Genomic DNA, 23,597 nt, shown 5'->3' on the forward strand with positions numbered 1-23,597 from the left:
TCTGTGGTTCTAGAGCAACACTGTCCAGGAGAAATATGCTACAAATCATATTTGTAACTTTAAATTTTATAGTGGCCATATTTTAAAAAGTAAAAATAAGCAAGTGAGATTAATTTTAATGATAACTGTATATATCTAAAATATTTTAATATATAATAATATAAAATATGTTGTATTGCCTTCTTTTATTTTTTTACATGAAGTCAGAAACCTAGTGTCATTTTTCCCCTATAGCATATTCTAATTCGGACTGGCCACATGTGGCTACCATATTGGACTGCCCAGCTCTTGAGACTAGTCATGGATAAACTCCAGAGGTGTATGAAACCCCTAAAATAAAATGCCAAATCATATGTGTGATACCAGAGCATTTTTCTAGTGAGACAGAAAAATAAACTTTATCAGGTTCCCAGAAGGGTTTATTTCCCCCACCACCATCAAATTCCCACCCTCAAATATCTTAAGAAACACAGCACTGCTTTTAGCCTGTGGAATGACTCATTTTCTCTACTTGCCAGTTCTATTTACATTCCCTATTCTAACAAGACTAACTCACAGTCTGTTATTAAACAGTTGTGAATTTAACTTATTCCTTTAAAATAGCACCTAGAGACTGCTCAGGGTATTGACTCGCTTCATAGAAAATAACCTCAAACACTACCACAGTTGGTAGTTACAACAGCCAAAATAAAATAGAAGTATATCAGGACTTTTTCTTATGGTAATTCACTAGGAATAAATGATACGCTAGACCCGTGTGCCCACATAGCTTTCAGGAAGCTCCCAAGATGTGCTAAAACATGTCAACAGGAAATGTTCTGGGAGAGTCAGTAACTGATCACAGCACAGAGGATTTTATTCCTTCTTGTTCTCTTCTCTGGGCTATGAGCTCCAGATTAATATGACACTTTCTGCAATAGCTAAAATATTCTTGTATACCTTGTGATTTTCTTGGATGAGATTTTTCAAGACCCCTCACAGTGACATGGAAGAGGAGAGCCAGTTGTTTTCTTTATAGCAGCTATGGCATGACCTAAATCAGAGGAACCAAGATGTCAGTTGAGGAAGTGCCTCCTTTTTTTTTTTTTTTTTTTTTTTTCTTGCTTTCTCTTAAACATAAGGATCTCTTGAGGTACACAGACAAATTATCTTTCTTAAACTTTTCTGGTTTTGTTCTTCTTTGTCATTCTTCTCTCAACAGCATCACTTAAACATTGTGACTTAGCTCATGGTGAGGGCTTCCATTATTGAGTAGCCCCTTTAAAAACAATCAGGTATGATTAACTCTATTATTTGTGCACATGAAACATATCCAAAGTTTTAATCATATAAGCCATATTGTTTTTCTATGACTAGAATAAAATAATCCTGTGTAACTTTCAAAACACAAATGGAAAGGTCAACCCTGTAATTACTACTGTTGTCCTTATCCATTTTACCTTTCTTGAAAATAAAAGGGCTGTTTAGAATCAGGGAAAAATTTCAATATCAGTCTTAACGTATAAGAATTTTCTACTTTTTCTTATTTATGTGACCAAAAGAAAAAGGGCAAAATTCACTGTAAGAATAATAAAAACAATTAAACAAAAATTGATACTGAAGCATGGCCATGCATAACATGCATCTCAATGTGTATCTAGATTTAAATGACAAATATTGAACCATGTAAAATTTGAGGATGTTGGATTAACTATGCCAATATCAACTATTTTATGTCGATTGGTTTCCTTATTACCAAGGTAATGAAGAAGCTTTGAAAGTGACATCTTACTATTTGTTTCATCTTCAGAGAAGGGAGATTGACTTCAGTTTCTTTTTAAGGTTGTTAATCCTTCTTTCTTGGCATCATTTCACTTTTTACTATGATGTAACCTCCAGTTGCATCCTTTTTTCCTTCCCAGCACTGTGATAAATACTAAGAAGTTGGCCTTTCCTGCCCTACAGACACTTTAAAACTTCAAAACTATGGGAACCTTGTAAAGCAAGGTTTTAAAATTTCTTGATTTAGTCACTTTCACAAATCCCTGTGCTCATTCCTATGATGTAATGTCCCTTCAGTATTACAGCATTCTCTAGGTTCTTCTTTTAACCAGTGGCTCTTAATGAAAGGAAAAAGATATTGATATATCAAAACTATTCTAAAACCACTGCCTTCATAATATAGGGTGATGGAGAAATCCTGAACCATAGAACTAGAAGAAAAAATGAAATACAGTATATAACTTATTTCTTAAGCAGAAAAAAAATGAGAGAGTCTTCAAAGTCTGTATCTGTTTTATACCGAGACCATATCTAGAAGCATTCAAATATGTTCAACTGTAGACTGAGTAATGACCACCTAACACTTTTGAATATTTAACAATCAGTGTCCTTGATCAATTCAACTATTAGGAATGAGAGTCATAAAAGCAGCATACTGTTCCTTAAAACTGTGCCTAAATTCGAAGCTGTATCTGCAATCTGTTCTTTATTTTCACTGGTATTCCATTTCTCCAACAGCTTTTTTCTTTTACTCCTCTGAGAACTAGGAAAGCCACTGGAATTATCTTCTGGCACTTCTTAATCAAAGTTCAGAACTGGTTATGCAGTATTCTCTTTGGATATCATGGTTGCAGATATCTCAGGTCGGGTGCTCCAAGGGTTCTGGAAAAGTGTACACCCCCCAAAAAAAAGAAAAAACAGTGGAAAAGTACTTGGCCTCACTGATTCCCAAAGGAGTTAAAATGTTTATTTCTGAAGATAAAATAAACACAAGATGTGGTATCTTTTAGCTCAAATTCTTCCAAGGGAAGGCTCTGTTAACATATCTGTAAGGAGAGAGTTGGATTCGTTTTCTTAGTTGATGACATTGAAAGGATTTTTCATTCTGCCTCATCGTTCTGATATAGAACCTTTCTTTCTTCTTGTTCTACTAATTTATACATGTATTTCTGTAACAGACCCAATGCTTTTATGCGTTTTTTCTTCAGATAAGTCAGCAAATACATAGAATGAGACAGAGCAGTAAAGAACATCAAGTTTCTGTCAAAACAGTTCATAAATATTCAGTAGAGTTCTGCAGTACGTAGGAAGTTATGAAGATGGCATTAAGATACCAGTAAATCCAAAGAAAACCTATGCTAATCAAGCTATCACATCTTATTATATTTTATTCTTTTATCACTTTATTATCCCTCAATAATAGAAACGTGACCCCCAAAAAACTACAAATCCTAACCTGCCATGCTGAAATAGAATTTCCTTCTTATCCTGGGTCAGGATTTTCTAACCAGGGTCTTATAGGAGATCTGCAAGCCTAACCTGGGAGTTAGTTTCCCAAACCACTTGCCACTAACATAGTCCTCTCGCTGGTGTGACCTTCTATCACAATATTGCTGGCATCCCCTGTAGGAGTAGGGCCCAGCTGCAAAGGACTCTGGAAAAAGGGCTGAACCAACAGTGCCTCCAAATCTTCCCATCAATCCCAATGCCCTCAAAAACTAAAAAAAAAAAACAAAAAACAAAACAAACAAAAACACATATAAAAGGTTTAGGAAATTATACCTTAAATGGCAGGTTTTGAATATTTTTTACGTGATAAAAATGAACATTGTATTATTCCTAACACTGAAATATTTTTAAAGGAAGAAAAAAATAGATTTTATGATCTTTCTTTATAAAAATATCTTTCTTAAGTTGTTGCAGTGTGGCGAGGACATTGCTGCCTGTTCCTCATTGTACCAAACCATCTCAATCAAAGGAGCACTGAATGCAATGACTTGCACTGTTAGTACATCGCTGTAGTTAAAAAGTATTTGCTCACCCCAGGGGGCCAAGCAAAGGCTATCGACATGCTTGCTTGATGTATGAAAAGACAAATTAGTGCCCCATCCTATCTACCAGCAGGATACAATGACCCTACATGGAAAAGTCAACTCAAACCACTGTATGATATATTTACTTTTTTTTTCTGGGAAACTTCAGAGTTACCAAATCAACTGTGTCTAGTGTGCAAATTACATGCAAGCTAACAGAATGTGAATTAAATTCGAGGAAAGCTATGGTTTAGCTTGACTATGCAGATGGCCCTAGTGGCCATAGTATGTTCTGGAGGAATCTAGGGTAGGTTGAATGGGAAAGCACAGGGAGAAAGGAGTTTAGACCAAATCCTATTTCTGGATAAGGCTGTTTATGACTCATTGCCTGTCGCCTGCCCCTTACACATTCTCAGCAGTTTCCCAATACACTCAGCAATGTGAGAGAGGAATTTCTTTCCATGTCACTCAGGGAGAGGAAAGGGGGACCCAGTGAGCAAGGTTGGAAACAGTACTGCTTTTTCCTCTTTAGGTTAGAAAGACAGCTCAAAATCTCATGGGTCTGTTTCTTGAGTTAATAAACATAGCATGTTTGTTTTCTTTAGCCACGTAAGGTAACTGGATTTATTATAAAATGAAGAGGGTCTCATATTTGCCATACAATGCAACTCGCACTAATCAGAACACAATATTAAGGGGAGAGAGGCTTTACCTTTCCATTATGCAGATCCTAGTCAATATAAAATGAAATTTTTCCAGAGTTGTACTGTTAATTTGAAGAGATAGTTAAGAAATAATTTTTACAAAACTATGCGAGCATGTGGATAACCCACTAGCCACATTCGGTTACAGATTACAGAGAGGGGGTTACAAAAAATGGCTGCATTAAAGAGTGCCTTAAAAACCTGTCCTTTCCCAGCATTTTTATAATCCTATCCTCAGTTAAACTATGTTGGCTTTTATAAAGGAAGGCAGAAGGTCTCCACACATTTAACAAATACTTATTAGAAATAAACATATCATGTTGCTATATTGTAACTCATTTTACAGGACAAATAATGTTATAATAATGCCATGAATGATATAAAAGAACCAATGGAAACTTGTCCAAATCAAGCACAGATACGGCAGCCCTGGTGGCGCAGCGGTTTGGCACCTTCTGCAGCCTGGGGTGTGATCCCGGAGACCCGGGATCGAGTCCCACATCGGGCTCCCTGCATGGAGCCTGCTTCTCCCTCTGCCTGTGTCTCTGCCTCTCTCTCTGTGTCTATGAATAAATAAATAAAATCTTTAAAAAAAAAAAAAAAAGCACAGATAAAGCAAATTTTTTTCAGGCCTAAATAGTTGTCCTTTATTCATTCGGCAAACATTTGTGATAAATCTCCTGTGTATGAGACACTAGTCCTAGTTCTCTGGGGCCAAGTTTGGGAAGACTTGGTAACTGAGGATTTGAGGGTATCTAATTAACTATAGTGACATTGGATTGGAACTCTATTTATTTTTCCTGTTTCAAGGTAGCATGAAGTAATGTCTGTTCATCAAGAGAAAGATCCCTAGTCTTGGTTCCTGCAGTGTACTTTGAGGTGTAGAATTTAGTGGCAGGTGAGTTCTAGCCAGCCTTCCTACGAGAGAAGATCAGACAAGAGGTGAGACAAGTGGTTAACTGAGAGTTTGCCAACTGGGCAGCCAGCCCTACTTCTACCAGCAAACAGCTGGGTAAATTTGAACAAGCATTTTTAACTTCTTACCTATTAAATAAGAGGGCATCCACGGATGGTTTTTAAGGTCTTTCCCATCTCTAAAATCTAATAGAGTGAAGTGAAAAGCAGTGCGAGGAATGTTGAAAGTGCTAGACAAACATAAGATGTCAAGAAGAAGAAGAGAAGGAGGATTCCAGGTCCAGAGACTCTTGTCCATCCCCATGTCTCTGTCCATGTAGTATACCTGCTTTCATTCGTTTTTTCTGCCTAAGAGTCTAAAGGCAAAGCACCCTCAGGCCTGGCGTTGGGCGGGCTGCGCACCTCTGGCCTCCTCCCACCCTGATGTTCAGTGTTCTCTCCTTAATGGAAGTGAAGCTAAAGGATGGCGGAGCACAGAGGTCCCTGCTCAGCCTCCCTGACTGCAGAATCACTGCCCAAGAAGTGGTAGGGTGACAAAGCAGACTTCAAACCAAATTCTTCTGCCACCATTAGCTTTGCTAGTATTCAGGTTCTTCTGTAAATCAGGAATAATCAGAAGAGTTTAAAGGAGTGTTGCAAGGATCAATCGAAGAAAAGTATGGACAATACTTGTACACAGTGATCGGTAGCTCCCCCCTCCCCCCAGTGTTATCATTGTAGTTGGGGCTCAAAGTGCACATCACTCCGGCCATACTTTCTGATTAAAGCCACTTCCCAGACACCACACAAGCCATAAGAACTCCTCACTCGAGTTTCATAGGAGTATATGTGCCTGGGTGTCATCCACTCTCATCCACCAAACGCTGTTTGGCAGAGGCAGTAGGCATCTTGTTGCTTATTTCATAAAAAGTGATTTCCTGGGCAGCCCGGGTGGCTCAGCAGTTTAGTGCTGCCTTCAGCTCTGGGCGTAATCCTGGAGTCCCAGGATCAAGTCCCGCATCAGGCTCCTGTAGCCTGATGAAGCCTGCTTCTCCCTCTGCCTGTGTCTCTGCCTCTCTCTCTCTCTGTCTCTCATGAGTAAATAAATAAAATCTTAAAAAAAAAAAAAAAAAAAAAAAGCTATTTCCTCTGCACAGTTTTGCTAGATTTTCAAAATCAGGCTCAGAGGCAGGTAGAGACAGTCTTGTTTTCAACTCAACTCTCCAGGCCACTACCTTACACTGTTGCCATTGGGGGGACACTCCAGGGGACCCCCTCCCTCCCTGTAGAACACAGTGTGAGTAGTGCTCCCCTTCCCCCGCAGAGTCCCATGGAGTAGCAGTACTGCCATTTCCCGTGCAAGGTCCAAATAGGGAACTGAAGCCCAGGGAGGTTAAGTGAATGGCACAAGATCACACAGCATAGGATGCAAAGATTCTGATCTCTAAGTCAAGTTACGACTCCAAGTAGTTTGAGGTTTCCCCTCCGCTGTGTGGCCTTTAGTATCACACACACATAAAGACTATGAGAGAATCAAATTTTCAGTGCCAGCCTTTCCATCCACTGTTGACTCTGGGGTATCCTGGCGCAAGAGCTCTTGAGGGCACAGGAAGAATGTGGTATGGCACATCATGACTCAGTCTTGCTCTAGATGTGCTATACTTGGGCCATCCTGCTATGGAAAGGAAATGCCTGTACAACCAAGCAAAGCAGGCTGTGGAGACAGTGGCCTCCTCCTCCTCGCCATAAGACGGGCTTACATGAATATTCAATAGCCGACACCCCTAAAAAATCTATTAATCTCCCACCTGTGTTGTCATCTTATCACAATCTGTGGTTGGTGCCAAAAGGCACATTGCAGTATTAAGGAAAGACTCGGAGTTTGAGAAGTGACAGCAATTTTAAAGTGCTGCAATTGGGCTCCATGCAAAACGCGAGTGACTTCCTCATATTTGCTAATCCCCAAACAAAATAACCATCAAGAAATATTAAAACACACATTTTATTAGTTTCATTTAATTTCTTAATTGCTCAAAGTCAGTTTACCCATTTATTGCTGTGTGAAATGCTTAGAGGCAAGGCGCACATTAAAGGGATTATTTCCATGTAATCCCTCCCTCCCAGAGGGTAGGAACTGATCACTTATGAATCCTGATTTACGCTCTGTAACAATATCAAATGGAGGAAATAGTTATTGTAAAATGATAGAGTCAGTAGTTGGGTAATACGGTAGGAGAGTGTAATTTAATAGCAAAGAGAAAGTACCTCATTTTCAGTAAAAGTTATGCGAGCCTTTTTCAGGAATAGCTATTAACCAAACTGAATTTAGCCTCCCATTTTTCTGGCTCTCCCTCTGTTAATTGATAGATGTTGAAGATGTGTAGCCCGTTACGATTTTAATCAAATGGTGTCTGGGAGTAGATGTGATCATTTTACTGGGACTCAGAGTTCTGGGGATAATAATTGCTCTGGGTATTACACTCTCTGTGACGGTTCGCCCACTGCCAGCCTCCCTTCTCGGAAGAAAAAGAGTGCAGGCTCTCAGGTGGCGTCTGGAGGGATGCTGCAAAGTGCACAGGGAAGGGACAGGTGGTAGGAAGGAGTTCTAGGTAAAGATCCAGCAAGAAACTTACGATAGTCTAAATTTCTGGCACTGGGGTGCATTAGAGCTGGCCTGAGACCAGGAAACTCCCAGGATCGGGGAAAACCCATCAGGGACCCAGGAAAGAGCTTTTTTCTTGTTCTGCTGCTGACACATCTCTCTACCTTGAACCCAGCATTATTTTAGGAGCATTATTGCTCTTCTTGGAAGGATATAAGGGTTATACCACCAGAAGAGCAGAGATAAGGCCAGTCCGTTAGATAGGGGCTGTGCCTCCACGGCAGGCTGACCCTCTTCTGATATTCCGTATTCATTCTTTACCTTTACAAATCAGCCTGATAGAAAGAGTATACAAAATAAAACATTTTCCTAAGGCCCTCAAGGAGATTTGCACCATGTATCTTATTAGATTGAAGGCAAAACAAGCTGATACTAGCAGAAAAAAAAAAAAAAAAAAAAGGACTGGTTCAGACCCCAGCTGACCTCTTTTGCATGGAAAATTCTCCATATGATTACTGAGCTAATGAGTAATATTTAATGAAAACATTATGCCTTTGCATATATTTGTAAGCAACACTTCTTCCATCTAAATTCACATAGAAATAAGCTGATATGTATAAATATACATCTCGGAATTTGGTGTATTTTAAGGAAAATACTCCTCCACTGTCTCTGACTGTATCTATACAAAGCCCAAACTTCTCAAAACCATAGAATTCAGTCAATCATCCGGTTGACACCAAACATGCGAGTATTTGATGATGCATGGATAAAACAGCTGAACATGAGGCAGGCTCATCCACGTTTCACACGGTGTTTGGGCTTTATGCAAACAACTGGGCTAAACAATCACTAATTAAATACACCCCCCCCCCAAAACCATCTTTCTCTTTTGACTAGAATGCTTCAGCGTCTAAGGAGAAGGACTTCCAACCAGGATTGTTTGTGGGGCCTGCACGTATTTCCTTTCCGCTGGGACTCTGAACCACAGCGGTGCTGAACTGGAGAATGGAAAAAGCCGTGACACCTTTCTTTCCCACCCTTTCTCTTCCCCTCTAGGTGGAGCTGACAGGCAGCAGCGTCTTTGACTATGTCCACCCGGGGGACCACGTGGAAATGGCAGAGCAGCTGGGCATGAAGCTCCCGCCCGGGCGGGGTCTCCTCTCGCAGGGCGCTGCCGAGGACGGGGCCAGCTCAGCATCTTCCTCCTCCCAGTCGGAGACCCCCGAGCCAGGTGGGAATCGCAACCCCGACATGTGGGATGGTGGGCAGGACCTCTGCCGGCGATTGCACTCAAGTTGCCAGTGTGAAGAGACTATAAATAGGTCTAATGGTATTTAACGATTCCATGCAGCTTTCTGTCCCAGGCAGTAATTAAATAAGGAAGAGATGTGAAAATAAGGAGACATTTTAATAAGTATAATCCAGAGATCTAATTTCAGTTGAACAATACGTAGAGAAGGTATACTAGCTCCTTCAGTTCGTCTTTCACATTACTAGAGGGAAAAGGTTCAGATTTGGAAAGCCCTCTTCCTTTTATTGTTACCATGGCTAAATGTAATGCATTTATTTATTATTCAGCAAAATCTATGATAAAGGCTTCTTGAGTTGTAGCTTGTAGAGAATTAAAAATATTAGGGACTTGCAGAAATCTTGGTTTCTTTCTTTCTTTTTTTTTTTTTTTTTTGTAAGCATCAGAAGGTACTTGAAAGATGTGAACAGATAAATTAAGGCTAAAAAGAAAACAGAAATGGCTACATTTTAAACTGCCTTTCCACCCTCAGTATTTAATTAGATCAATTGTATAGAGGAATGAACAGAGGTGACATTCCTCATTGGGATTCCTTCCAGGACTCTTATAGACTTTGCATTCAGAATGTTCCCATTTTCATTGTGTTGTACTGATGATAATTTAAGTATTAGGGGAAAATCCATTTATAAATTAAACAAAATGACTTGATATCCATCAGTCCCCTAGTTCATCAAGCTGTTCAAACACGGGGAAGATTGGCTGGTCGGCCTGGGTCTTCCGAGAGCGCTGGTAATTAGATCTGCGAAGGATTTATTCTTTGCTGATTGGGGCTTTAAATTAATTGAAGTTCCACATTTGTGGTTTTGTCCTTTTTGTACTTTTTTAGAGGAGATATTTCATATTCTTGTGTGGTGGAGTGCTTGGCCAAGCAGCAGTGGTTTAAATGTTAATTTTTCTCATGAGAAGTTTAAGATTTTTAATGAATCAAGGCCTGATTTGAAGTGCAAAGTTTTATTTGCTTACTTGGGAAATTATTTTTGCACTCTTTAAAGATGCTTGTACTTTACTTGATGTGTTGCTTTAAAACAGATTTGCAACACAAACTCATTTTATAGAAAGAAAAGTAGAAAAAACCGGTCTTAAGATTAATACTAAAATGATTCTAAGAAAATACTTAAATTTGACCAGCTTAAAAATAATCACAGTATGTTTGCTCACATAGATGGGGAAAAAAAAACATATTTGCCTTTTTGGAAATATTGTAATTCCATCTAAAACCAATTCATGTTTCCTCGTGTAAGTTAACTGCAGCTTCTAGGGCATTATTCTGCTGCATTGGTGAGCATCTTTCTCCAGTGAAGCACCAGGCATGAGAAGAGAGAGTATTTAAGACTACTCCTTACCATTTAAAAATGAAAATAATTTTGTTCACAGGGAAGTCATATCTTCTACTGTTACTCACAGACTTCATTGAGTGATATGTGAAGCTGCTTTTTAGTCATTAGAACATTCCTATCTGGGCAGATTTGAGAAATAGCACATGAAAATAGTTTTTTACTCTTTCCTTCTGGAGATGGATTAGGGAACCTCAATTACTCATACTCCTCAACACTCAATGTATAAAAATTAAAGTTTGTAAAACCCTCATTTCTCCAACTCACAAACCCTCAAGTTTAGATGATCACCAACCTTCTACCAGGACAGCCATCCCTCTACGTCAAAGCCCACAGCAACCCCCCCAGCCTCTGCTGGAACTGCCCCCATGGGAAGCTCAGAAAGGCTGAGCTCAAGGCTGCCCGCTCCATTGGCGAACAGCTCCCAGAGAAAGTTCTCTGAAGATGGAGCCAAAATCTAACTTTGCCACCATTTCTCCTCACTGATCCCAGGTCCGTCCTGTGGGATCTCATTTCAGATCTACTACTTCCTCACCATCCTAGCCTCTCTGATACATGAAGTCAGATATGCCAAATTCTCCCTCCCTTCCTTCTCTTTTCCAGGTCCAACAGCCCCTAATCCCACAAACATTATTCAATAGCATGTTCCTGGGACCCCCACCACCCTGGTGTCCCACCCTAGCCATGCCTCAGTTTGTTGGTGACCCTCTAAGAACCCAGTGGAGCCCTCTAGTTGTAGCTGACTAGTACAAAGCAGAGGGACTGTCCTCTTTCTTGGTTTAGATTACTGTAATTCTGTTAAAACAGCATAAGATTGAATTCGGTCCTCTTGGCAGCCAGATCACACTGTTGATTCATATTGAGCTTGATGTCTCCCCAAACACATGTTAAGGGTAACTTGTCACTTGGAAAAGACTTTGATTGGGAGAAAAAGAAAATCCAGTAAACTTGTAAACCAGTTCTGCTGGGATACTATAGGCTAGAGTCAAAATCACACTGGTTTAAGATGGATTATACGAACTCTGATCAAACCCATGCCTTCCATGAAGCTCCAGGATCCATAAAACAACTCTAGGCACACTATTAGGAGAGTAACGTATCTCCTCTAAAGTTGGTCTGTCATCCAATATTGAAGTATGACTGACAATTTACTTGGGTCCCTTTCCCTGCCCTCCCAACCTTCTTGGAGCCATCCTAACTAGTAAAATTGAAAATTCTGCTTTCTAGGTTTCTTAACCACTGGGGCTCATTAGCAGCAGTGGCATCAGAAGGGTTTATCTTCCTTGATGAAGAATATAGCTCCCACCATTACAAAATGTGAAACTTACTTTGCCTTAAAACTCTGTAGCTTGGTTATTTTCAATCTTAGGCTTAAAAGGCAATTAGATTGACTGTTTAAATACCAAAAAAGCAGTGTAGGGTGATACCTTTCACTAAATATCTTCACTAATGCAGATCGCTGCTCCACGGGAATTACTTAAGAAGTTCACATCAAGGCATTCCATCCCAAAGCTGCTTATGTTTCTTAAAGGCGGAAAGAATTTTAACAAGATTTCCTAATTCTTGGTAATATGAGGGGACATTTTTGAAGACTTGTTCACTGCAACATAATCTTTTAAACTCTGACGAAACATTCTTTTTTAAATGGTAGTGTAATGTTGTTGGAAAGGGGATATCAGTATGTGATGATTATGAAAATGAAGGTATGGACTTTTTCAGAAGCCCTGATGTGTTCAGTGTAGCATTACTAAATGACTGAAATCTAAATAACATTTGGCATTATAATAAAAGGAAGTAAGTGACTAAACCAGCCTAAGAGGCAGTGATACTGTGCCATAATAGGAATTCGGTTTCTCTGAACTGCCAGCCTTGTGATTGTCTTGTCTTGAAGTCTCAGGATGATGGCAGGGGAGTGGGGGAAATCCCTTGACTGTTAGAAACCCAAATAAACCTTTTACATGTGTGAATAGTTATTAGTAGTTTAGTAAATATGAGGTTTCTTCTAGAGAAATCTTAAAGTCAGGCAGAAGAAAAATCCGGGTGGCCCTCTTTGTAGGTTATAAAGTTCTAGAGTGCCTATGTAGGTCTCAACATTTAGAAAGAGATTGTGCTGTCCTGCAGGCTCCTGCAAGGGGGGGCGGGTGGCATAGAACCTCTAGAACAGGGTGTCTGGATGGTTCCTTTCCTTTTCTAGATCTGCATGTAGCTCTTCATTACTCTTAATGATTCTGTAATCCCAGGATTATGAATGCTATCCTCTTTAAATAAATTTCAGTGCTGCCTCTTTAAATGCTTAACAAACAGAAAAGCAGTTCTTTCATGAAATCCTGCAGGAACTTTAAAAATCTCCTTATATTCCTTAAAATTAATTCATTCGCCTTGTGAAAACTTTAGAGAATACAGAAAACAAAGAAAAAGACCACCAAACATCCTGCTACCCCAAAATGACCACCGTTAGTATGTATAGACTCTATGCCTATCCTTCCAGATGTTCTGTTCCTGTATATGCATGTATTTAGTGTGGAGTGGGTGGAAGATTTGTCCCAAATAAGATCATAACACACAGGCTTCTGGTAATCTGCTTTTTCACTTAACCTTAAGGCAACTTTCCCTGTCATGTTCCTCACTTTAACATAAAATGTCCTTTCTGTCTCCAGTGGTTTGTTTCCCACTAGCTAACAATCAAGTCCCAACTGTAGGACTCCACTGGCAGGAGTAACATGCCTGGGTCCTGCTTCAGAGGGAATTCAGCCAGGACAAGAGGTTCTTGCAGCTTATTGAATGGGTACGAGCTCATAGAGAGAGAAATCAATACTGCACCAGGATTTAGACAATTTAGCAAAACGTATGAGACAGTACTTTTGGTCAAGAATAACTACAGCAGCATGGTTAACCATTGATTGTCTAAAACAGAGGTTATTGTGCTCTGTCTACAGTTTCAGACAGACCTACCCTGTTATGGGGGGTTAGGATAAACATTGTATAGTGTGATCTTTATGCTATTATGCTATCTTTATGTTATTTACTATGCCTACTCTATGTCCTCAATATTTTAAAGACAAGCAGAATTGAAGCTGTTGAGCACTTGTCTGGATGGAAATAATCTGCATTTTCTACTTATGCATCTGTGCTGTGGTAAATTTGATCAACACTTGATTCGACAGGAATGCAGTTCCTCTGAACTCATTAGACAGTTTCACAATAAGTGATTTAATTAGTGGAATAAATGTTTAGGACTAACAATAAAGAATGTAAAAATTTTATCTGAGGATCAGATCATTATTTTGTTTCAAAACCTGCTGAGATATGAGATACACTTGTGCCTTTAAGGGCGAATTATTTACCATCTAATATAGGGTTGGCAAGGGTAGGGGACGTTCTTTGATTTTTTTTTTTTTTTATTGGTTCAAGTTTCCTATCAATGAACTGAATTTAGAAGTCAGGCAAGGGAAACCATCTTACTAACCCCACATCCAACCTCAGTCCCCAGACAATGTGACTGTATCTACAGCACTTTCTGCTGTACTGCAAATGTCAAACAGAAGGTGTAATGGATTTAATATTAGCGCTGGCCAAGGTGTTGAGGGAGCTGTTAATAATGTCACTCCAGTTATTGATCTGAAGCCTTTAAAAATCAAAGAAAAGTGAGAGGTCCCCTACTGGGGAAAGGCACACAGTGACTGGTTTTTATTGCCAATATATTTCTACATATAGAGTGGCAACTTTCTGGAATTATGTTATCACCATTAATCTCTGTGAGATTTTTGGAGTCGTTATATGGTAAGATAATATCATGAGACTGCTCCGCATGCTAATGCTAAAAGATCAGACCAAGTCCTTTTAGACATCCACAGAGCTTGATCATTTGCACGGCAACTACAACAGTTCAAGCTGTTGAATGTAAGATGTTTATTAGCACTAGATTTACTCTTGATGGCAATGTCAGATCCACTGGAAGTATAAAATACAAACTACGTAGTCACTAGGGTGAGCGCCGCTCTACTTTTACCTTTCTAAAACCCTGACTACAAACCCATGTAAGCACAAACCATGCAGTGACTCACTTGAGAAAGAGATGAATTTTGTTCTTAGAATTAGTGTACCTTTTCAGGAAACTGCTAATCCTTCCGTCTGAATGGCAGTTTGTATGCAATGAAATTTCTGCTTTCCATGGTCCCCAACTAATAAATGAAATTAAAATGTGTAATTTATGTTGAATGTTTATCAAACTGTAAACACACATTTAATTCCTTTCCATATTCATACAATATAAGCAAAGATAAATCCACCAGATAACGTACCATGGTTATCTCTGATGGGTTGAATATAAAATACATCCCTACTGTAGCTGTAGCAATGATCCAGACTAGTTCACGATTACCCAACACTGTCCTGCCTCCTGTTAATACCTATGTGCACACGTATGTGTCAAATCTAGTAGTCGGAAAGCAGCCTGACAAAAACTAATCTTTTCATAACCCAAAGAGATCATCATTTATGCATAAACTCAGCTTTTCTACCAAAAAATACATATGCAAAATTATTTCCCTTAGCTGTATCATCGTTATTTTGAAACGAAATAGAAATTATCTTTTGCCACTCCTGAATGAAGATGACGCATATATACTAAAAACAAGCCAGTGCTATTCGAGAGACTGCCTTGCCAAACTCAGAGTCCTTCTTTGGCCTCGAAAACATGACCCTGATGCAGTACTATTTTTCTCATGCAGAAAGTAGACTATTTTTAAATGTCACTTTTATCCCCAGCTATGCTAAGCAAGATCATCTGAACTGCCACAGAAGGAAAGAAATACTTTTGAGAGCGCTCTCCTTGGCATTCAGGGCCTAGGCACACATCACCTTCATTTTGCATGAGCTCACTTCTGCGAGCTGGTGGAGCTGGTCGGTGTGCGCAATGAGGACAATTCAAAGGGACCTTTTACTTCTAGGATCTTGCCTGAGGGAGCTAAAGAAAAGTCAGGTGAAATCTCTTCTTCCCGTTGGGCTATGCTGGCCTTCCAGGCCAGCTCCCAGGTCACACAGCTGTAGTATACTGCATCCCTTTGGGGTTTGACACCCTGACCCACTGAAACGAAGTTGGTGACTCACTTAACAATAGAAGAATAGCCTCCCTTTTGTTCCCAGAGAAGATGGTGGATCTCACCAGAGTTCTACGTGCCGTTCTGAAACAAACTTTCTCTTCCCAAAGTTAAAATCAAGTGGTTGCAACTCAAGAAAAACTGCAGCTTATGTATCAATTAATATAATGGTATTTACAAACAAAATATGTTTTGTTCAATAATAGAAGCACAGGACTCAGCAAAATACATGATAGTTTCACCCCATTTATATGTAGCATTTTTTTTCCTAAACCTTCTATTGAAGGTTTAAAAGATCAATCTTTTAAACCCATTATTTTTAAGTTATTTTATATAGCTTTCTAGGTCATAATTTTGACTTTTCTTTACCTATGGTGATAAGGAGTACATTTTCAGAGTTTCTAAAATGAAACCCAAGACAACTTGTCAATGGATGCACTGCCCCTCTTCATTAAAACACACTGACAAAAAAAAAGTGGATGTCATTGGATGATTACAAATTATAGATTCTATAACTCTTGCCTTGAACAAAGCACAAGTTATTTGCTTTTAATACATATCACAGCACAGAAATTTCATCCCTGTCCAAATTATACCATTCTGAATTCTTCATCTGCACTAAACAGCAGATTTACGAAGGATCCGTTACCTGGCATTGACTGAGCTTTGCAGGGTGCACAGATCAGAAGAGGCAGAGCTGGCTGGAAACCATTTCCACCCCTAGTGAGCAATTTACTCATGATTGCTTGGGGAAAATACTGGAAATATTGCTTCTGTGTAAAGTCTGCAACTTCCAGTTGTCAGCTCTTCGCCAAGCAGTTATTCTCGAGTATGGCTTTAGAAGCAAAGTGAGCTCAGGCCACTGTGACCTGGCTGGCACTCATATCCTGCTTGGTGTATGCAGAGCACAGAAACCACTAATTACAGGAGTTAATTCACACACTGTCCCTCTGAGGCAGGTCAGTGTGTTATCCTGATTTTACAGATGGGGGGGGGGGGCGGTGTGCAGGGGTGGAAGGGGAAGTGATAGAAAATCCAAGTGGCTTGCCCCAAACCACACAAGGTTTTCAGCAGCCAAGGTTAGAGTAAAGGATACAATATTGGGGTTGAAACAGGCACAAAGCCTAGGAACTAGATGCAAAAAGGAGACAAAACCCTGATAGAAGACCTCCAAGCAAACCCTGGAAAGGAATTTTTTCCAAGAGGGTTCTGACATCCAGAGAGAAATGTAACTATCCCCTGATGCACAGAGTTCATTGGCTAAACCATGTTTTTGTTAAATATAGTCTCTCACTTAGGACTAAAACCCTCCATATAATCCTTTCCCTCCCTTCATTCCTACATTGAAACTCCTCATACCACAGTGAATAGTAGCATTGAATCGATTATAGGCAAAATTCAGCCCTGAGTCTCTTGGTCCTCATTACCTATGTGCCTTCTCAACCAACAGCATAACAAAATTGTCTCTGTGCACTTCACCTCTGCTCTGCCTCAGGCTCTGGGAAGCCTTTCCAGGCTCTTCCTTTTTAAACCAGCCTTCCAAGGCAGGCATGATGTGGAAAAAGAACAAGATGAACAATAGGGTCCATCAGGAGTCAGTCATAGCCTCCTGGAGGTCTCTGCTCATGAAACACAATCATGATTTCTTGGGACCCATGGAAAACATCACCTATCTTCTGTTGAAAAAACTAGCTTGAGAGAGGGAAGAAACTGTGTCTCTTCTGGAGTTGTTATTAACTAGAGTGAATTCTTATTCAAGATCCAGGCCCACCTTACAGTAGAGATTATATAGACCATTCCATAATCATTGACTGCATGTCTGCTATGTGTCACACATTACACAAAGCACAGAGGAAATAAAGCTTCTTGCCTTCCAGAAGCTGACCATCATGTGAGGGGGACAGATTATTAATACAAGGCAGGAGTATGATGATGACAATCAGGATACTGTGGTGTATGGGCAGGGTAGCATTGTATTACAAGCCACTGCTATTGGCAATCCTGAGAGAACTGTCTCAGGTTTGAAATGTCAACCCTGAAATTAATAGTCCATGAGTGTTGCTTCTTTGGGAGTGAGTTGCTTTGACATGCCCAAACATACAGAGACCATGACTGTCAGGGACTTTGAGGCACACTGTCAAGGGTTTCCCAGTTGTTTTTTATTTTGTTTTGTTTACTTAATTAACCAAAAAACGTCTGAAGCATGATAGGTTCAGAGGAATATTTGTTCCTCTGACTAGTGATCTTTTGGGGCTCTGTAGGAGTGTTCTGAATGGGAGTACTCCCAACCTATCTTCCTTTCACTGATTTCATTAACAAATCCAGGAAATGCTAGCTTTGGAAATAGCTCTTTTAGCTTTTTCTACTCAAGGTGCGACTTGTTGCAAATACTCTAGGAACATTTATGATGATATTAATAAGTAGCCTTTACTGTGTTTTACCTATATGCTACAATTATGAGAGTAGGCATGTCTAAGTAATGTATTTCTCATAATGAGCCTCAACCAAAGCCAGAGATACTAGATGGCTTGCCTCACACCAGAGTGGTCTGTGGCCCTAGAAATTGAACTCAGGCTATGTGTTTTGTTCTGAGTACTTTGCTAGGTGCTTGCAGAGAACACCAGAGGCAAAAGATAGGACACCTGCCCTTAGAAAACTGATCATCATCAGTAGAAGACTCACACACAACCACCAAAGAAAGAAGAACAACAATAGTGCTGCTACCTTCAGTTGAGGCATAAAAATGTCAAGTAGTGTAAGAAGTCAGGGAGAGGCTCAATGACTGTAGGTGGCTTTGATGGGGAAGGATGATTCACATGTGCTACATGAAATGGACCCAAGAGCAAAAGAGGTAAGGGATGATCTACCAGGAGAATCATCCCACGTGGCACCATGGGGTGCATCTGGGAGGCAGGAAGGAGCCCTGTCTTCCTCATTGAAGCAAAGGTGTGTCCCCATCTAGGATGGAGCCAGATCCTGGAAGAGCTGGAGTGCCAGGGAAAAGCATCTAAGAATGGTATGATAAGTTCTGGGCATAACTTATTAAACAGAGCAGTGACCCAGTGAAAACATGATCACTTTATTTTTGTATTTTCAAGTTTGAATTTGGGAGGATCCTCCCTTGTAGGTCATATTATATGACATCTAACTGAGACTATGTTCTCCATTCTTCCCAGGCAGCTCTGTTAGAATAGTCTTCCCAGTATCATGCTGATTCCTGTCTGCAGGTAGCTTATGCTCACTGGACTTGATATCTGATTATTTTGTCAAGAATTTGTAGGATTTGCTGAATAGAGTAGACTGGAAGCAAAGAAAACCATTCAAGAGGCCATTTCTTTAATCCAGAAGTAGTGAGTAGATCTTGAGAGGAAATATTAAAGGGCCTTGCAACAGAAGAAATGGTGATTTGCACCAAAGATAATGGAAAACAGTGGAAATGTACCTTGTGGTCAGTCTTTAGCTAGGAGCTAATAATGGTTAATACTCTAGAAATTATGCAAGTCTCAAGCTTTCACATGATTAGGATTGATGATACCATCTGTCCACTATTTTTTATCAACTGGTAATAAAATCTGGAAAAATTTGAAAATTACAAAATTACATATGCTATTGATCATAAAGTATTAAGATATAAATTCCCTTAGGGTTCAAATCTGTTCCTCTTTATGGTGTATTAAAATATATCATGCGCCTTTGATAAAATATCAGTCTACTGGTCAGTGCTGCTTATTTGTCACAGGATTTCCCCTCCACATAAAAATACCAGAAAGAGCAATGGTAAAATTAGTGACATCATAAAGAATTAAAACCCTGCTTTCCTATGTCCAGCCATCTGTTTATTAAATGGAGCAAGTGTTGATGTTGGAAGAGAATCAAAATTATCTGTTGATCCCCTAAAATTACTGTTAGTCAAAATGAGGCAAAAGTTGATATAATTGATAACATTAAAATGAATTAAAATTTTGACTAATATGTAGGGAAATGCTTTCCATTTCATGAAGGTGATATAAAAGTGTAAAAACGTAAGCACAATAGTCTAAGATTTGTAAAACATTCACTCATTCATTATTTTACTCATTCAGTCATTATTTATTGTATGAATATTGGTCAAGCTCTGTTCCAGTTTGTGGAATATACTAGTCACCAAGAAGGTCCCTGCTCTCACAGAACTTACATTTCACATAAGCCAGCTGATGAAGAGGAATCAAAAGGATCTCTTTTGAAAGATACAGTTCATAGACATCTCCATTTTATAAACAAGGCATAAATCTATACATCAATTTGTAACAGGCCTCTTGGCCTCTGCTTTCTAGAATGGAGAGGTGACACATTCTAAGGCAATATCTCCAAAATGTGTTCCTTAGGTAACTGCCCTGTGAGAGGTTCTTTGTAGAAACGGTCCCCTAAAGAGCAGAGGGAAAAGCTTCATAGTATATCTTCTCATTGGAGAGTAACAATGGGCATTAATCTAATGAACATTTGAAATTTGTGTGATCAATAAGTCTATTTTGTTGAACTCACCTTTCCCAATTTTTTTCACTATGGGAAACTTTTTTTTAGAGAGAGAATCTTCTGACACCCCAGAAACACGTGATTAAGCACAGTGTTGTTTCTACTAACTGGATGCCACTCCTTCCCATCCGCACCTGACTCTTCTTCCAAGACACTCATATGCAAGCAGGATCACTGTCTAGCCACTCTGCTCAGAGGTCAAGTTATCTCGTTCCTTTGATAGCTCTCCCAGATATCTCTCATCAGTCTTCAGAGTGCCCTTCAAGCTTTCCTAAAGGTGAACTCCTAGGTCAATCTAGTTCATAATCAACTGTATAGTTTAAGTCAAGACCTGTTGGCTCCAAGTTTTACAGTTTTTAGAGCAGCCCTGAGCTTTCATTTTGCAGAGTCTCATATCCTTCTTTTACCGTGTCCTCCTATTCATTTACAAGAGAACCACAAGTCTCTGGTTTCCCACTCACCATAGCGAGATAGGTTATGGTGGAAGGGTATGATTAGGGCTGCCCAGAGCTCTGTACATGCCTTTCCTCCCCCTGAATGATAACCCCAACCAGTTACCACTGGTTGCGGATACAAGGGCATATGTCAGAGCCATGGGACAGGAGACACAGTGTGGCATGGTCATCAGTTACTAGGTTGTTTTCTCTAATTTGTAGCAATTTAATTCAGTCATCTTACTCATATTATGGATTTTAAAAATCTGTAGTCTCGTTAACTTTCTAGTTACTCTAATAACTAAGAGTTGATAACATAAGAAGATGACAGTCCTAACCCCAATTATAGGACATACTCCTTAAACTATTTCTCTAGTAGTTGCAAATATGTAAGTACTACAGGGTCTTGGAACCAGACAGCATGTGTTCATGTGTTGAACTCCTGGCTCTGTCACATACTAGAAATGTGACCTTGAGCAGGTGAATTAACTTATACATGCCTCAGTTTGCCCGTAACAAAATTTTAGCTCTCTAGTATAGGTTGGATAATGGAGTAGGAATAATCACCTGTTGGTTTTAACTTCAAATAAATTAGTATACCTTATAAGGGTGTTGTGAGTTTATACATCTAAAATGCTTAGGGATGCCTGGGTGGCTCAGTCAGTTGAGCATCAGACTCTTGATTTCAGCCCAGGTCATGAGATTGAGACCCGTGTCAGCTCTGTGCTCAGCATGGAGTCGGCTAGAGAGTCTCTCTCTCTCCCTTGCCCTCTGCCCCTCCCCCAACTCATGTGCTCGAGCTCTCTCTAAAAATAAATAAATCTTAAATGAAGTAAAGTACTTAGAACAGTAGCTTGATTATGGGCTTCACTGACACCATGCTCCAGTTATCTGACTTAAAGGGCTCAGAGTCTGCTGGATCACAGCACCCAATAGGTATGCTTCTGAAAATTTCCTCACACTCTTCCTATGTCTCTCTCTGTATCCCCTCTCTCCATTCCTTCCTCTCTCCCTCCCCCATCCCCCGTAAGTGAAATCCTTCTGGAAAGACTCCATATAAGAGGAAAGACTCAGAAATACAGAATCTACCTTCCTCCAGCTTCTCTAATGCACAGATTCTGTTTCACAAATTCAGATTTTTTGTACACTTCGTTTTCTTAAAGCAGAACAGAGACCCTAATTCCTATTCTCAGAGGTCCCTCCCACTGTTTCTAGATTCTGAGCACTAAGAGATGCCAGCTAATTTCCCCTCTTCTAAGGCTAGCTTGGAGGCTGCCCAGGTCCACTTTGGAATAGACCTTGATGTTGGTCTCCAAAGGTTTGCAGCTTCTAGCTTGGCTATTAAAATGTTCTGCTTATGACCCCATGATTTAGCCCATGCATAGCATACATGATGTGCTTGACTGCTCTTTTTCCCGCTTTTTCTGGCTGGCCATCATGATGTCACCAGAGCCACAACATGCTCCACAAAAGACTAAGTGACACAGAACTGGATGTTAGGTCTCCACGACCTATGGCTACTTTTACTCTTAAATCAGCTTTCATGCACCCTTCTGGTCTGTGCTGGAGAACAGGTGGAGGCACTCATCTACTAGTTTGAACTTTAAATGGATCCATTTATTTTGTGTAGGAGGGCTTCAGTTCATCACTAATCTTGAGAACTGATATGAGTGTAGATTTTGTGGAGTGTTTCTATAAAAGCAAGAGAGATGCCCAGATAGATGCCCCAGCCATAGGTACTATATATGGACTTAAATAAATAAATTAAGAAACTCATTTCACATAGGCCACCAAGCAGTCATGAGATGTTAATGACTTTTAGTCACCACTAACCTGGACAAAATTCAAGCCAATGACCTATGGGTGAAAGGCACTATATATCCCATTACCAATCCCCTGAGCCATCCCATTGCCCCTGACAAGGTATTTTATCATACCCAGTACAGGGCAGTACGATAGTCCAAATTCCTATACCATCAGAAAATCTTTCATTTAAAAGAGCATTTTAAAGAGAGGCAGAAGACCTAATTCCTCAAATAAAGAAGTAATTGCAATTAAGAAAAAAAAAACTTCTGGAATAAGGTTCACATGGGTGTACCTACACACATACACAGTGTTGAGACTTTTTTTTTTAATACCAATATTTATTTTTTCATCATGCTTACTCCACTGCACATTTGATTATGCCTCTGGATATCTAGTAAACTGGCATATCTTGGAGTTCCATTAAAAAAGTCATTAGTTTTAGTTTAACATTTGTATAAAACTGATTCGTTAAACCCATGGTGCTTTCTTTCCTAGCTTGTTTTTAAGTGTCATAAATAAATGACTTAAATGTCCCACAAGACAAATGTTCTTTAATCATCTAATGCACTCATTTATCCTAAGCCTTAACCTTAGTCCTAAATTAAGTCTGTTGCAAAAACATAACTTCATCTAAAAACACCCATCAATCCTACATGGTTTTGATAAGCACATTTAAAAAACATAAACAATCAGACAGTTGTCAATCTGGGTGAAGCCCCGTCCCATTTAAAAGTTATTCACCAGGAGCCATATTTCATGTCCATACTACTGATAGAATTATAAAAGAATGGCTGGAATTCGGATCTTTGCTGAGAGCTCATACTGTGAAGCCAGGGGGTGGGGCTGTGGTTTACAAGAGTATAAAATGAAGGGACTAGACAAAAAAGATAATCTTTAGTCCATATCCGATACATTCTGTTTTATTTGTTTTGGGAAGCTATTAATACTTGGACAATGTTGTAAATGCATTAAAATTTCATGATCACATATTTAGTAAATTGCATGTCATGCCTTTGATTAATTTTCATTTGTTCATCGTCCTAAAAATCTGTCAAAGAATCTGGCTGCTCAGAGCTTCCACATGAGTAATGATCACCGAAAGGTTT

At 39.6% G+C, this 23,597-nt stretch overlaps 1 protein-coding gene across 6 annotated transcripts in view; it reads left to right on the forward strand.

The window, feature by feature from the left end:
• The window catches only part of NPAS3 (neuronal PAS domain protein 3), an 853,690-nt gene that overhangs the window by 718,998 nt on the left and 111,095 nt on the right, over positions 1-23,597 (forward strand). For all 6 annotated transcript variants that reach the window (XM_049113038.1, XM_049113041.1, XM_035719983.2 and 3 more), the window contains one exon: positions 9,054-9,228. In XM_049113038.1, coding sequence (XP_048968995.1) covers positions 9,054-9,228 — 175 coding nt within the window. The remainder of the gene's footprint in view (positions 1-9,053; positions 9,229-23,597) is intronic.

This window comes from Canis lupus, chromosome 8 (assembly GCF_003254725.2).
Source record: "Canis lupus dingo isolate Sandy chromosome 8, ASM325472v2, whole genome shotgun sequence".
NCBI lineage: Eukaryota > Metazoa > Chordata > Mammalia > Carnivora > Canidae > Canis > Canis lupus.